Below are 12056 nucleotides of genomic sequence, written 5' to 3'. Positions count from 1 at the left end.
GGCTAGTTTTTTGTATTTTTTTAGTAGACACGGGGTTTCACCGTGTTAGCCAGGATGGTCTCGATCTCCTGACCTCGTGATCCGCCTGTCTCAGCCTCCCAAAGTGCTGGGATTACAGGCTTGAGCCACCGTGCCCGGCCCTTTTCCCCTTGCTTTTAATTGACCATGCATATACCCACAGAAAAGTATATATGTCATAAGTATACAGCTTGATGAATATTCCCAAACTATAGATATCTTTGTAGCACTTATTTATTTATTTTTGTAGAGATAGGGTCTCACTGTATTGCTCAGGCAGGTCTCAAAGTCCTGGGCTCAAGCTATCTCCCACTTTAGCCTCCCAAAATGCTGGGATTACAGGTGTGTGAGCCATGGTATCTGGTCAGTAGCACTCACATTGATTGGCAGAAAACTAAAGTGTGAAGAACCTCATGTTCTTTCTTTCTTTTTTCTTTTCTTTTTTTTTTAAAAGACGGAGTCTTACTCTATCACCCAGGCTGGAGTGCAGTGGCGTGATCTTGGCTCACTGCAGCCTCCTCCTCCCGGGTTTAAGCGATTCTTGTGCCTCAGCATCCCAAGGAGTAGCTGGGACCACAGGCACGCACCACCACGCCTGGCTAATTTTTTTGTATTTTTAGTACAGACGGAGTTTCACTATGTTGGCCAGGCTGGTCTTGAACTCCTGGCCCCAAGTGATCCACTCGCCACAGCCTCCCAAAGTGCTGGTATTACAGGCATGAGCCACCCTGCCCAACCAGAGAATCTCATTTTCTACATAAAACTTAATAGGGAGTCCTATGGTGGCAGTACCTTAGGTTTTATGATTACTTTGAGAGGCTGTGGGCCCCTTAAAAATGTGTTGGCTTTTATTTTTATCCATCTTATGGGGAAAATTTGTTTCCTCTAACTTGATGATTTAACATATTTGCTGTTTCTAAAATTCTTGCAATACTCTTCATGTAGGTCAGATTGAGTTGTACACTCACCTGCCTGTGATGAAACAACTGGTCCAGCAGCTCGAGCAGTGGGAGTTCCGAGTCTGTGGAGTTTTTCTTGTTGATTCTCAGTTCATGGTGGAGTCATTCAAGGTCTGAAGCTAAATCTCTTACAGATTTTTTTTTTTTTTTTTTGAGACAGAGTCTTACTCTGTTGCCCAGGCTGGAGCACAGTGGCGTAATCTCAACTCACTGCAACCTCCGCCTCCCGGTTCAAGTGATTCTTGTGCCTCAGCCTCCTGAGTAGCTGGAATTACAGGTGCATGCCACCATGCCTGGCTAATTTTTGTATTTTTAGTAGAGACAGGGTTTTACCATGTTGGCCAGGCTGGTCTCAAACTCCTGACCTCAAACATCAAGTGATCCACCTGCCTTGGCCTCCCAAAGTCTCTTACAGATTTTTAAACTATGAGTACAAGCAGATGACAGTTCCCTTTAATTATTGTGTGATTCTGAACATTTCACAAATGATTCCAGAGTTACTTAGTATTCCTTTTGTTATTAAATTATTATAATATGTTGTAAATCAAAAATAGTAAATTATTATATCATAGAGATTTAGGAGGAACTGCTTACCAAGAAAAAACTGAGGTTGTTGGGCAAAGTGGCTCACACCTATAATCTCAGCACTTTGGGAGGCCAAGGCGGGAGGATTGCTTGAGCCCAGGAATTCCAGACCTGCTCGGGCAACAGAGCGAGACCCTGTCTCCACAACAAATACAAAAATTAGCTAGGCGTTGTGGCACGTGCCTGTAGTCCCAGCTACTTGGGAAGCTGAAGTGGGAGGATTGCTTGAGTACAGGAAGCAGAGGTTACAGTGAGTCGAGATCGCCAAGATCGCACCATTGCACACCAGCCTGAGTGACAGAGTGAGACTCTGTCTCAAAAAAAAGGCAGGGGGGTAGCAGGAGGGAAAAAACTGAAGCAGATGGCTATTTTATAAGAGTCTATTTTTAATTTTCTGAGGACTTTTTGTCCAGTTTATGAACTACCTAGATCAAATTTTTTTTATTAATAGCTCTTAAGGAATATTAGATGGGAAAGGAAATTAAAATGCTGTCTAAATTGAGATTTGTGATCACTGTATGTTATCTATATCTTCTCTCACCTTTGGGAACCAAGGATCAAGCATCTGATTAGGGAACATTTTTTTTTTCTATATGGCTAGCATTTCTTTTAATAAAATAATAATTTTACCTTTTCCACATGTTCTGAACTAGCATTTCTTTTTTTTTTTTTTGAGACCAAGTTTCGCTCTTGTTGCCCAGGCTGGAGTGTGGTAGTGCGATCTTGGCTCACTGGAACCTCCACCTCCTGGGTTCAAGTGATTCTCCTGCCTCAGACTCCCGAGTAGTTGGGATTACAGGCACATGCCACCACGCCCGGCTAATTGTGTATTGTTAGTAGAGACAAGGTTTCACCATGTCAAACTCCTGGACTCAAGTGATCCGCCTGCCTCAGCCTCCTCAAGTATTGGGATTACAGGCATGAGCCACTATGCCCAGCCTGCGTTTCTTTTATTTAGGCCAGTTCTGTTCCAGTGAGGAATGGAAGACTCTTTATGCAAAGGCCAGATAACTTTGTTGGCAACAGTCAGTTCATCTTCCCTTTTCTGTTTCCTCCTTCAGTTTATTTCTGGCGTCTTGGCAGCCCTAAGTGCCATGATCTCTCTAGAAATCCCACAAGTCAACATCATGACAAAAATGGATCTGCTGAGTAAAAAAGCGAAAAAGGAAATTGAGAAGTGAGTTCACTCTTCTTCCATTATTATCAGATCTCGATTGCAGAGATGAACCTTCTGTTTTATTTAGATGGGAAGTTTGGTTGGTTTATAAACCTAGTCTCCTGAATTCATCAGTCTTTCTCTCTTTTAAAGGTTTTTAGATCCAGACATGTATTCTTTATTAGAAGATTCTACAAGTGACTTAAGAAGCAAAAAATTCAAGAAACTGACTAAAGCTATATGTGGACTGGTAAGCTTTTAAAGTTTGGATTTTTTGGCCAGGTGCAGTGACTCATGCCTGTAATCCTAGCACTTTGGCAGACCAAGGCGGGAAGATTGAGTCCAAGAGTTCAGGACCAGCCTGGGCAACAACTGTATCACTAAAAAAAATTTTTAAATTAGGCCAGGCGCAGTGGCTCACATCTGTAATCCTAGCACTTTGGGAGGCCAGGGCAGGCTGATGATTTGAGGTTAGGAGTGCGAGACCAAGCCTGGCCAACATGGTGAAACCCTGTCTCTACTAAAAATACAAAAAAAAATTAGCTGGACATGGTGGTGTGCACTTGTAATCCCAGTACTCGGGAGCCTGAGGCAGAAGAATCAGTTGAACCTGGGTGGTGGAGGTTGCAATGAGTGGAGATCATGCTACTGCAGTCCAGCCTGGGCAACAGAGTAAGACTTTGTTTCAAAAAAAAAAAAATTAGGCCAGGTGCAGTGATTTATGCCTGTAATCCCAGTTCTTTGGGAGGCCGAGATGGGTGGATCACCTGAGGTCAGGAGTTCGAGACCAGCCTGGCCAACATGGTGAAACCCCGTCTCTACTAAAAAATTCAAAAAGTAGCCAGGCATGGTGGTGCATGCCTGTAATCCTAGCTATTTGGGAGGCTGAGGCAGGAGAGTTGCTGGAACCCAGGAGGTGGAGGTTGCAGTGAGCCGAGATAGTGCCATTGCACTCCAGCCCAGTCCAACAACAGCAAGACTCCATCTCAAAAAAAAGCCAAGCGTGGTGCTGCACGCCTGTAGTTCCACTCTGGAGGCTGAGGTGGGAGGATCCCTTGAGCCTGGGAGGTCAAGGCTGTAGTGAGCCATGATGTGCCACTGTGTTCCAGCCTGGGTGGCAGAGAGACCCCATCTCAAAAAAACAAAAAGGGGGCCAGGCACGCAGTGGCTCACGCCTATAATCCCAGCGCTTTGGGAGGCCAACGTGGGTGGATCACTTGAGATCAGGAGTTCAAGACCAGGCTGACCAACATGGTGAAACACCGTCTCTACTAAAAATACAAAATTAGCCAGGCATGGTGGCACACGCCTGTAATCCCAGCTACTTGGGAGGCTGAGGCAGGAGAATTGCTTGAACCTGGGAGGCAGAGGTTGAACAACAAGAAAAAAACTATGTCTCCAAAAAAAAAAAAAAGATTAAAAAAAAAAAGTTGAAGTTTTTTGGGTTTTTTTCCTAAACACCTGGTCAAATGTTTGCCTGTGTCCAGTCATTTGCCGCCTTTATGAAAAGCACAGTTCATCCCTATTTTCTGCCAAGTGGAGGAAGGAAAAGGGCTGTGGGCTGGTCAGTCAGCAGTTTAATTTAGAAGTAGTTATTGGTAGTGGCCAATAAATTAACTAACATCTCGTTATTTCTAGCCATTTGGAGAGTTCAGGACTGTTTGTGCTCCTGTGAAATTTCCAGTGGTTGTTGAATTCAGATAAATACCCGTGAAACAGTGTCTAGTTAAAGTAATAAGCTAACAAGTGTTCTAGCCAATCAGAAGTCAGAAAAATCAATGATTTACTCTCTGTGTCTAGCTATCCCTCCTCCTCCTCTTCCCCTAAACACATCAGTGTTTTTATTCAGAAGTATAAATGGTTATAAAACTCAAATATAAGTTGAAAATTATGTATTTTGCACAACTTCAGAATGAACTTTTCTTGAAATCTGCAACTTGTAGATTGATGACTACAGCATGGTTCGATTTTTGCCTTACGATCAGTCAGATGAAGAAAGCATGAACATTGTATTGCAGCATATTGATTTTGCCATTCAATATGGAGAAGACCTAGAATTTAAAGAACCAAAGGTAATTTCTGATTTGGGGTGTTTGTTAGCTTTTGATAAAAATATTTGCCAGCACTCACTGGACTCTTGCATAATCCAGGAGACTCCTTAAATTAGTTTTTTGTCTTACTGATGGCAGTTAACTGGGCTTTTCTGGGTGATCTCTGAAATTAACACTGTGCTCCACAAGCTGTATCACTTTTACTCTATTTTTGTTGAGGCAGTATGATGAAGCTTCTGTGTATTCAGAGCTTGGGTGTATGTGCAAAGAGGAGGCGAAATTGGGCTGCCCTCACATATGTCATTGAGAAGACTAATGATAGTGTCAGCAAAGCATTTTTTTTCTTTTTTTTTTTTTTTTTTTTTTTTTTTTTTTTGAGGCAGAGTCTCGCTCTGTTGCCCAGGCTGGAGTGCAGTGGCGCCATCTCGGCTCACTGCAAGCTCTGCCTCCCGGGTTCACGCCATTCTCCTGTCTCAGCCTCCCGAGTAGCTGGGACTACAGACGCCTGCCACCACGCCCGGCTAACTTTTTTTGTATTTTTAGTAGAGACGGGGTTTCACCGTGTTAGCCAGGATGGTCTCGATCTCCTGACCTCGTGATCCACCCACCTCGGCCTCCCAAAGTGCTGGGATTACAGGCTTGAGCCACCGCGCCCGGCCCAGCAAAGCATTTTTTAAAATTTTTTTTATTTTTTATTTTCCTGACCACTAGACTACCAGGGAAGTAAAGCACTATCACAGGAAATTAGCCAAGGATCGTCATGAATGTAAATTCAAATGAGAAATGCTTCTGAGATAGAAGCACATTAATTTATCTGGGAAAAAAAATCTGTCAATCATGCCTTTTCTTACTATTAACAGTTACCTGTAAGCAACACCTGGAGCTGGTGCTGGGTAATTAGTTCCACATAGGGTATTACCTGAAAAATATTTAAACACATACTAGTTTTGACTGAGGGGAAATAAATATATTTTCTATTTTGTGTTTCCATTGTGTCAGGAACGTGAAGATGAGTCTTCCTCTATGTTTGACGAATATTTCCAAGAATGCCAGGATGAATGAAGAGTTCACTAAAAAGTAACCATCTATACATGAAGAGCTTGTGGCCAAACCAGTAGAACATTCTTCTCTTCAAAGGATGCAATAGTAGAAAGCTACTTATTTTAATGAAAAAAGTAATACCTCATTCTTTATCAGCCACATGCCTGAATCAAGTTTTTAATTATTCTGAAACTGCTGCTGTTTAAAGTGGAATCTTTTAGTGTTATAACAGCATCACTTTAGATTTTATAAGTCAAAATTGAAATGAATGCACATAGATTTGTATATAATATAAATTAGCACCTGAGCTAAGGTTAAAGCTAAACTTATTTTCACTTTTTGTATTATTTTTGAGATGCAGGAATTACTGTAACAAAATATGTGTGTCCGAAGGGAAAAAGCTACAAGTATATACATGAGACCATTGCTTATCTGTATCTTCCCATTTTCCTATATTGAAAATGTATATTATTTATATAACTTAAAAAGTAAAAATAACTATGTTTTGAGATACATATGTTTATATATAAAAGAAACAGAAAGGTTTTAATGATTCTTGGGCCTAGATAACAAGTACAGTGCAGTGTCTAATTTGATTCATTTTAATTAAAGAAGCAAAATGTAGCCCAGCATGGTGGCTCGTACCTATAATGCCAGCACTTTGGGAGGCCGAGGCAGGCGGATCACCTGAGGTCAGGAGTTCAAGACCAGCATGGTGAAAGCCCGTCTCTACTAAAAATACAAAAAAAATAGCTGGGCATGGTGGCTCGTGCCTGTAATTCCAGCTATTTGAGAGGCTGAAGTGGGAGAATCCCTTGAATCCAGAAAGTGGAGCTTGTAGGATCATACCATTGCACTCCAGCCTGAGCAACAGTGAGACACCATCTCAAAAAAAAAAAAAAAAAAATGTGAGGACCTGTAGGTATCAGTGGTAGCTTATGCCTGGAAGGCCAGGCTAGAGGGAAGGGTCGGGTGTCTACACCATGGTCCAGTCAGGGAAGAGCATGATGAGTGGACAACATGGGGATGTGCTGGGCTTCCTGGGGACTTTCCTGTGGCCCTTAGAGGATAGAGAGTGTGGAAACAGCCTGATCTCCCAGGGTTGCTAATTCTTAGAAATTTTATTGTCACATGGGAGGGGAAGAAAGAAGAGGCAGCCTTTCAGTTGCCCTCTTGGTCCTCCCTGGTTTAACTTCTAGAGAGTATGGTATGTGCCTGTGGAGAAAAAGTAAAGAGCCCGATTCCAGTGCCTTCCCCACTGGACACTAGGGTTTCAAAGATGAATCTGACAATTCCAGTCCTCGAGGATTTCACTGTCTCATAGGCAGGGCTGACATGATTCTTTACACAAATTTACTGAAGTTCTATGGATGCCAGGTACTGGGGATAGAACAGGGACTCAGTGCAGGCAGGGCCTTGCTCACGTGGGGCTGCCATGCTGGGCTGTGAGACTGACCATGAGGAAGGAAACCTGGGAGAGAGGATGGAAAGAAAAGAAAGCAGAAAAGAAATGGAGAGTGACTATGGGGCTACTTGGGCTCTTTGTCAAAAAAGACCTTGCCTAAAATTGGGTGCTTTTTGCCCAGTCACCTGAATGCGAAATCAGATGTGGGAACATGGGGCCCTATTCCAGGCTGGGAACTGGCAGAAGAAATGGCTCTCGGGCAGCAATGAACTTGACTTTTAACCTAAGTTTTCTAGTAATAAATAGGTTAAAAACTCCTGGGCTTTCGGTATGCTCCAAGCATGTAAGTTCTAAGCATTTTACATGTAATTCATTTCATCCTCACAAAATTATGAGGTAAATACTGTTACTGTCATTTTCAGGTGAGGAACTGAAGTACAGAGGCAAGTTAACTTGCTCAAAATTATAGAGCTAGTATGTATTGGAGCTGCGATTCAGATTCCAGTGCCCTTCAGTTTCTCCATTTTTAGATGCAGTGCATTGAGTTCATTCATTCACTCAAATATTGATGTTTCCTAAATACCATCACTGTTACAGGCGCCAGGGGACAAAACGGACGAAGTGCTGTCTTTGGCATTTACGAGGATAGGGAGACAAGCACTAACAGTAAACTAAATACAAGAATCATAAGAACTAAGGGAAAAAGCGGGAGAGAAGGATAAGGCATGGGGCTGGAGTCCGGTGAATTGAAAACAGAATGACCGGAGGCGGCTTCACAGGAAAGGTGTTTTGTTTGTTTGTTTAAGGTAGAGTCACACTCTCACCCAGGCTGGAGTGCAGCGGCACGATCTTGGCTCACCGCAACCTCCGCCTCCCGGGTTCAAGCGATTCTTCTGCCTCAGCTTCCCGGGTAGCTGGGATGCTACCACGCCCAGCTAATTTTTGTATTTTTAGTAGAGACGAGGTTTCACCATCCAGGCTGGTCTCGGACTCCTGACTTCAGGTAATGCACCCGCCTCGGCCTCCCAAAGTGCTGGGATTACAGGCGTGAGCCACTATGCCCGGCCCTGAAAAGGTGAAATTTGAAAAAAACACAAAAGAGGTGATTGATCTCAGATTCTGGAACCGCAAGACCCATCTCCATTCTGCGCGCGCCTCAAGCTGCGCCACTCTCAGGGCCCCTGCCTAGTGTTCTGGCGCCCCCTTTCAGATCCGTGCGGCCGCTGCAACCAGAGGCGGGACTACAAGGCCGGAAGCTGCACGTCATCACCCCGCCCCTTCCGTTTCGCTTCCGCCTACCCCGCCCGGGCTGCCAGACCGGAAGCGCTCCGCTCTACCTGGATTCTGCTCCTCTGGGTTGGAACCCAGGCGCTGCCAAGATGCCGGTGAGGGTTCGATCCATGGTGTGGGGAGACAGCGGGGATTTTGAAAAGCGGGGAGAAACCTTGTGTGTGCCGAGAGAAGCGGGTGGCGGAAGGCAGAGAGGAAGCGGGGGCCTGAGAAGGAGGGAGGCTAAGGTAGGGGACCGGTCGCTGAAGAATTGGGACGGCCCGGGGATGCCAGTCGTGGGAGGCGGGGGCGCGGCAGGAGTGGGCCAGGGGTCCAGGGGTAGGGTGTGTGAGGAGGCCCTGTTCTCTCTCTCCGTCTAGTCCTTCCTACTCCGGCAGGGTTCCCAAAGCCTCACTACAGCGCGAAGCCAAGGGTTGCGCTTTTTATTTTTCATATATCAAGTCCAGGGTCTAGCTTCTCCTTTTTCTGTCAGGCCCACTTCCTCCTCCGCCCTGGGGGGCAGGCTCCCTCTGCTGTTTGTCATTTGTCAGAACCCACTTCCCGGCAGCGGCGGTCACCCCGGAGCCACCTGGGTATAGGGCCGTCACAGACTCGGTCGGCGCCAAAGATTTCCTTTTTCGTGTGCATCAGAGTGGGAGTAAAAATCTATGACGGTCTGATTTTACTTAATTTCTGACAGGCAGTCTGTGGGCTAGATTTATCACCATCATGGTCTCCATTTTGCAGATTCGGGAAAAGGTGGTTCAGTTATTGTGTGATTGTTCACACTTTTTTGTTTGTTTTTTGAGAGAGTCTCGTTCTATCGCCCAGGCTGGAGTGCAGTGAGGCGATCTCGGTTCACTACAACCTCCGCCACCCTGGTTCAAGCAATCCTCGTGCCTCAGCCTCCTGGGTAGCTGGGATTACAGGCGCGGGCCACCACGCCCAGCTAATTTTTTTGCATTTTAGTAGGGACGGGGTTTCACCATGTTGGCTGAGCTGGGCTGGAACTCCAGACCTCAGGTGATCCGCCCCCTCGGCCTCCCAAAGTGCTGGGATTATAGGCATGAGCCACCGCGCCATCCTGCTCACACGTTATTTTTAACAAACGTTACCGAGCACCTACTGCCTGCCAGGCTCTATTTACAGCAGCAAATAAGTTCAACAAATCCCTCATCTTAAAGAGTGTACGTTCAAATCGGGAGACGAGACAATAAAAGTGTGAACATAAAGGAGACACATACAGTAGTGTCAGGTAGTGACAAATGCTATAAAGAAGCTAGATGGATGGCCAGGCGCGGTGGCTCACGCCTGTAATCCTAGCACTTTGGGAGGCCTAGGTGGATGGATCACGAGGTCAGGAGTTCAAGACCAGCCTGGCCAACATGGTGAAACCCCATCTCTACTAAAAATAAAAAAATTAACTGGGCGTGGTGGCACGTGCCTGTAATCCCAGCTACTTGGGAGGGTGAGGCAGGAGAATCGCTTGAACCCAGGAGGTGGAGGTTGCAGTGAGCCGAGACTGTGCCACTGCACTCCAGCCTGGCCACAGAGTGAGACTCCATCCCCCCTAGTCCATAAAAAAGAAACTAGATGGGTAACAAGACAGTTTGGTGAGAGGGAAGGCAGAGAGTGCTTTAGATAAAGTATACCTGTGATGAAAAGGAGCAAGCCATAGTTGCAAATACATACATACATATATATATATATATATATTTTTTTTTTTTTTTTGAGACAGGGTTGCACCCTGTCTCTGAGACTGCAGTGCAGTGACACAAACTTGGCTCAGGTGATCCTCCCACCTCAGCCTCCTGAGCAGCTGGGACTACAGGTGTACGCCACCACACCCAGCTAAGTTTTTGTATTTTCAGTAGAGACAGGATCTCACCATGTTGCCCAGGCTGGTCTCAAACTTCTGGGCTCAAGCAGTCCTCCTGCCTCAACCTCCCTAAGTGTTGGGATTACAGGCGTGAGCCACCTTATTCAGCCTCACAAATACATATTTTATGAATACCGTAATTACCATTTGACTCCTGAGCTCTGGGGTACACACTTTATAAATTATCCCATCTAATCCTCATAATGACCCTGTGAAGTAGGTACCATGATTCCTGTTTTACAAAAGAGGAAACGGAACCTCAGAGAAGTTAATTTGGACAAAGTTGCCTACTAATGGTAAAACCAGATTTTAAGCCAGGACTCTAGGCTGGGTACAGTGGCTTATGCCTATAATCCCAATACTTTAGGAGGCCAAGATGGGAGGATCGCTTGAGCCCAGGAGTTTGAGACCAACCTGGGCAACATAATGAGACCCTGCCTCTACAAAAATAAGAATAAATTACCTGAATGTGGTAGTGCATCTCCTCCCAGCCTCTCAAGAGGCTGAGGTGGGAGGATCACCTGGAGCCAGGAGTTTGAGGCTACAGTGAACTGTGATCATGCCACTGTACTCCAGCCTGGGTGAGAGGAGACTCTGTCTCCAAAAAAAAAAGGACTCTAAAGCCCTGTACTGGCTCCAGTTGCACATAGAGCACCCTGGATTCATCCTGGGTTGTTTGGTTGGTTGGTTGGTTGGTTTGAGATGGAGTCTCGTTCTGTTACCAGGCTGGAGTGCAGTGGCGCCATCTCGGCTCACTGCAACCTCTGCCTCCTATGTTCAGGTAATTCTCGTGCCTAAGCCTCCCAAGTAGCTGGGAATACAGGCATGTGCTACCACACCCAGCTAATTTTTGTATTTTTAGTAGAGACGAGGTTTCACCATGTTGGTCAGGATGGTCTCTATCTTTTGGCCTTGTGATCTGTCAGCCTCGGCCTCCCAAAGTGTTTGGATTACAGGCGTGAGCCACCGTGCCCGTCCCATCCTGTGATTATTTTTTGTCTGCCTTCTCTACTCTTCAAGGACCGGGACTGTACTACTTTGTATATTACTATATCACAGTGTCTTGCACATAGAAGGTGCTTAGCAATCATTTGATGAGTGAATGAATGTATGAATGGGACCCATGTTGTCTTATAAAAATCCAGGCATCTTGTAAAAAGCAGAACTAAGAATCAGCATACAGAATGCTCTCATAAATGTGATTTTTTTCTCCCTTCCTTTAACTCACACCTACCCACTGAAGGGAATATATATCTTCTCATTTTACAAATTTGGAAACAAGCTAAGAGAAGAAGAATGATGCCTTGGTCAAAAGCATAATGCCAGGAAGTGGCAGAGCTGAAAAGATAGTGCTTGGGTCTTGGTTTAGCTGGGGGCTGGGTACCCTGATTTGTATGATGTTTGCCTTTCTGTGGTGGAAATACTTTGACCAGATACCAATGTGATATCACCAAACATAGAATTGGAAGAGATGCACAGCAGCACCCCATTATTTAGTATTTTGTAATTATAACTTTAAGAACATGACAATAGGAAAATGTAATTTTTAAAAATTAGGTTATTGCCGGGCGCGGTGGCTCATGCCTGTAATCTCAGCACTTTGGGAGGCTGAGGTGGGCGGATCATGGGGTCAGGGGTTTGAGACCAGCCTGACCAACATGGTGAAACCCTGTCTCTACTAAAAATACAAAAA

General features: G+C 45.1%; 2 protein-coding genes across 2 annotated transcripts in view; both read left to right on the top strand.

Annotated features, from left to right (window-relative positions):
* Window positions 1–6386, top strand: part of GPN3 (GPN-loop GTPase 3) — a 15726-nt gene extending 9340 nt beyond the window's left edge. Inside the window, exons 4-8 of the mRNA XM_011936375.1 lie at window positions 964–1088; window positions 2624–2739; window positions 2872–2968; window positions 4662–4790; window positions 5769–6386. Coding sequence (XP_011791765.1) covers window positions 964–1088; window positions 2624–2739; window positions 2872–2968; window positions 4662–4790; window positions 5769–5831 — 530 coding nt within the window. The 3' untranslated portion in view covers window positions 5832–6386. The remainder of the gene's footprint in view (window positions 1–963; window positions 1089–2623; window positions 2740–2871; window positions 2969–4661; window positions 4791–5768) is intronic.
* Window positions 6387–6793: 407 nt separating this feature from the next.
* Window positions 6794–12056, top strand: part of ARPC3 (actin related protein 2/3 complex, subunit 3, 21kDa) — a 22831-nt gene continuing 17568 nt past the window's right edge. The window contains exons 1-2 of the mRNA XM_011937083.1: window positions 6794–6885; window positions 8426–8600. Of these exons, the coding sequence (XP_011792473.1) occupies window positions 6794–6885; window positions 8426–8600 (267 nt within the window). The remainder of the gene's footprint in view (window positions 6886–8425; window positions 8601–12056) is intronic.

The sequence above is a fragment of the Colobus angolensis genome, unplaced genomic scaffold, assembly GCF_000951035.1.
Source record: "Colobus angolensis palliatus isolate OR3802 unplaced genomic scaffold, Cang.pa_1.0 Scaffold10, whole genome shotgun sequence".
Lineage (NCBI taxonomy): Eukaryota > Metazoa > Chordata > Mammalia > Primates > Cercopithecidae > Colobus > Colobus angolensis.
The sequence above is the reverse complement of the archived record's forward strand: the minus strand, read 5'-3'. Positions and strand labels throughout refer to the sequence as shown.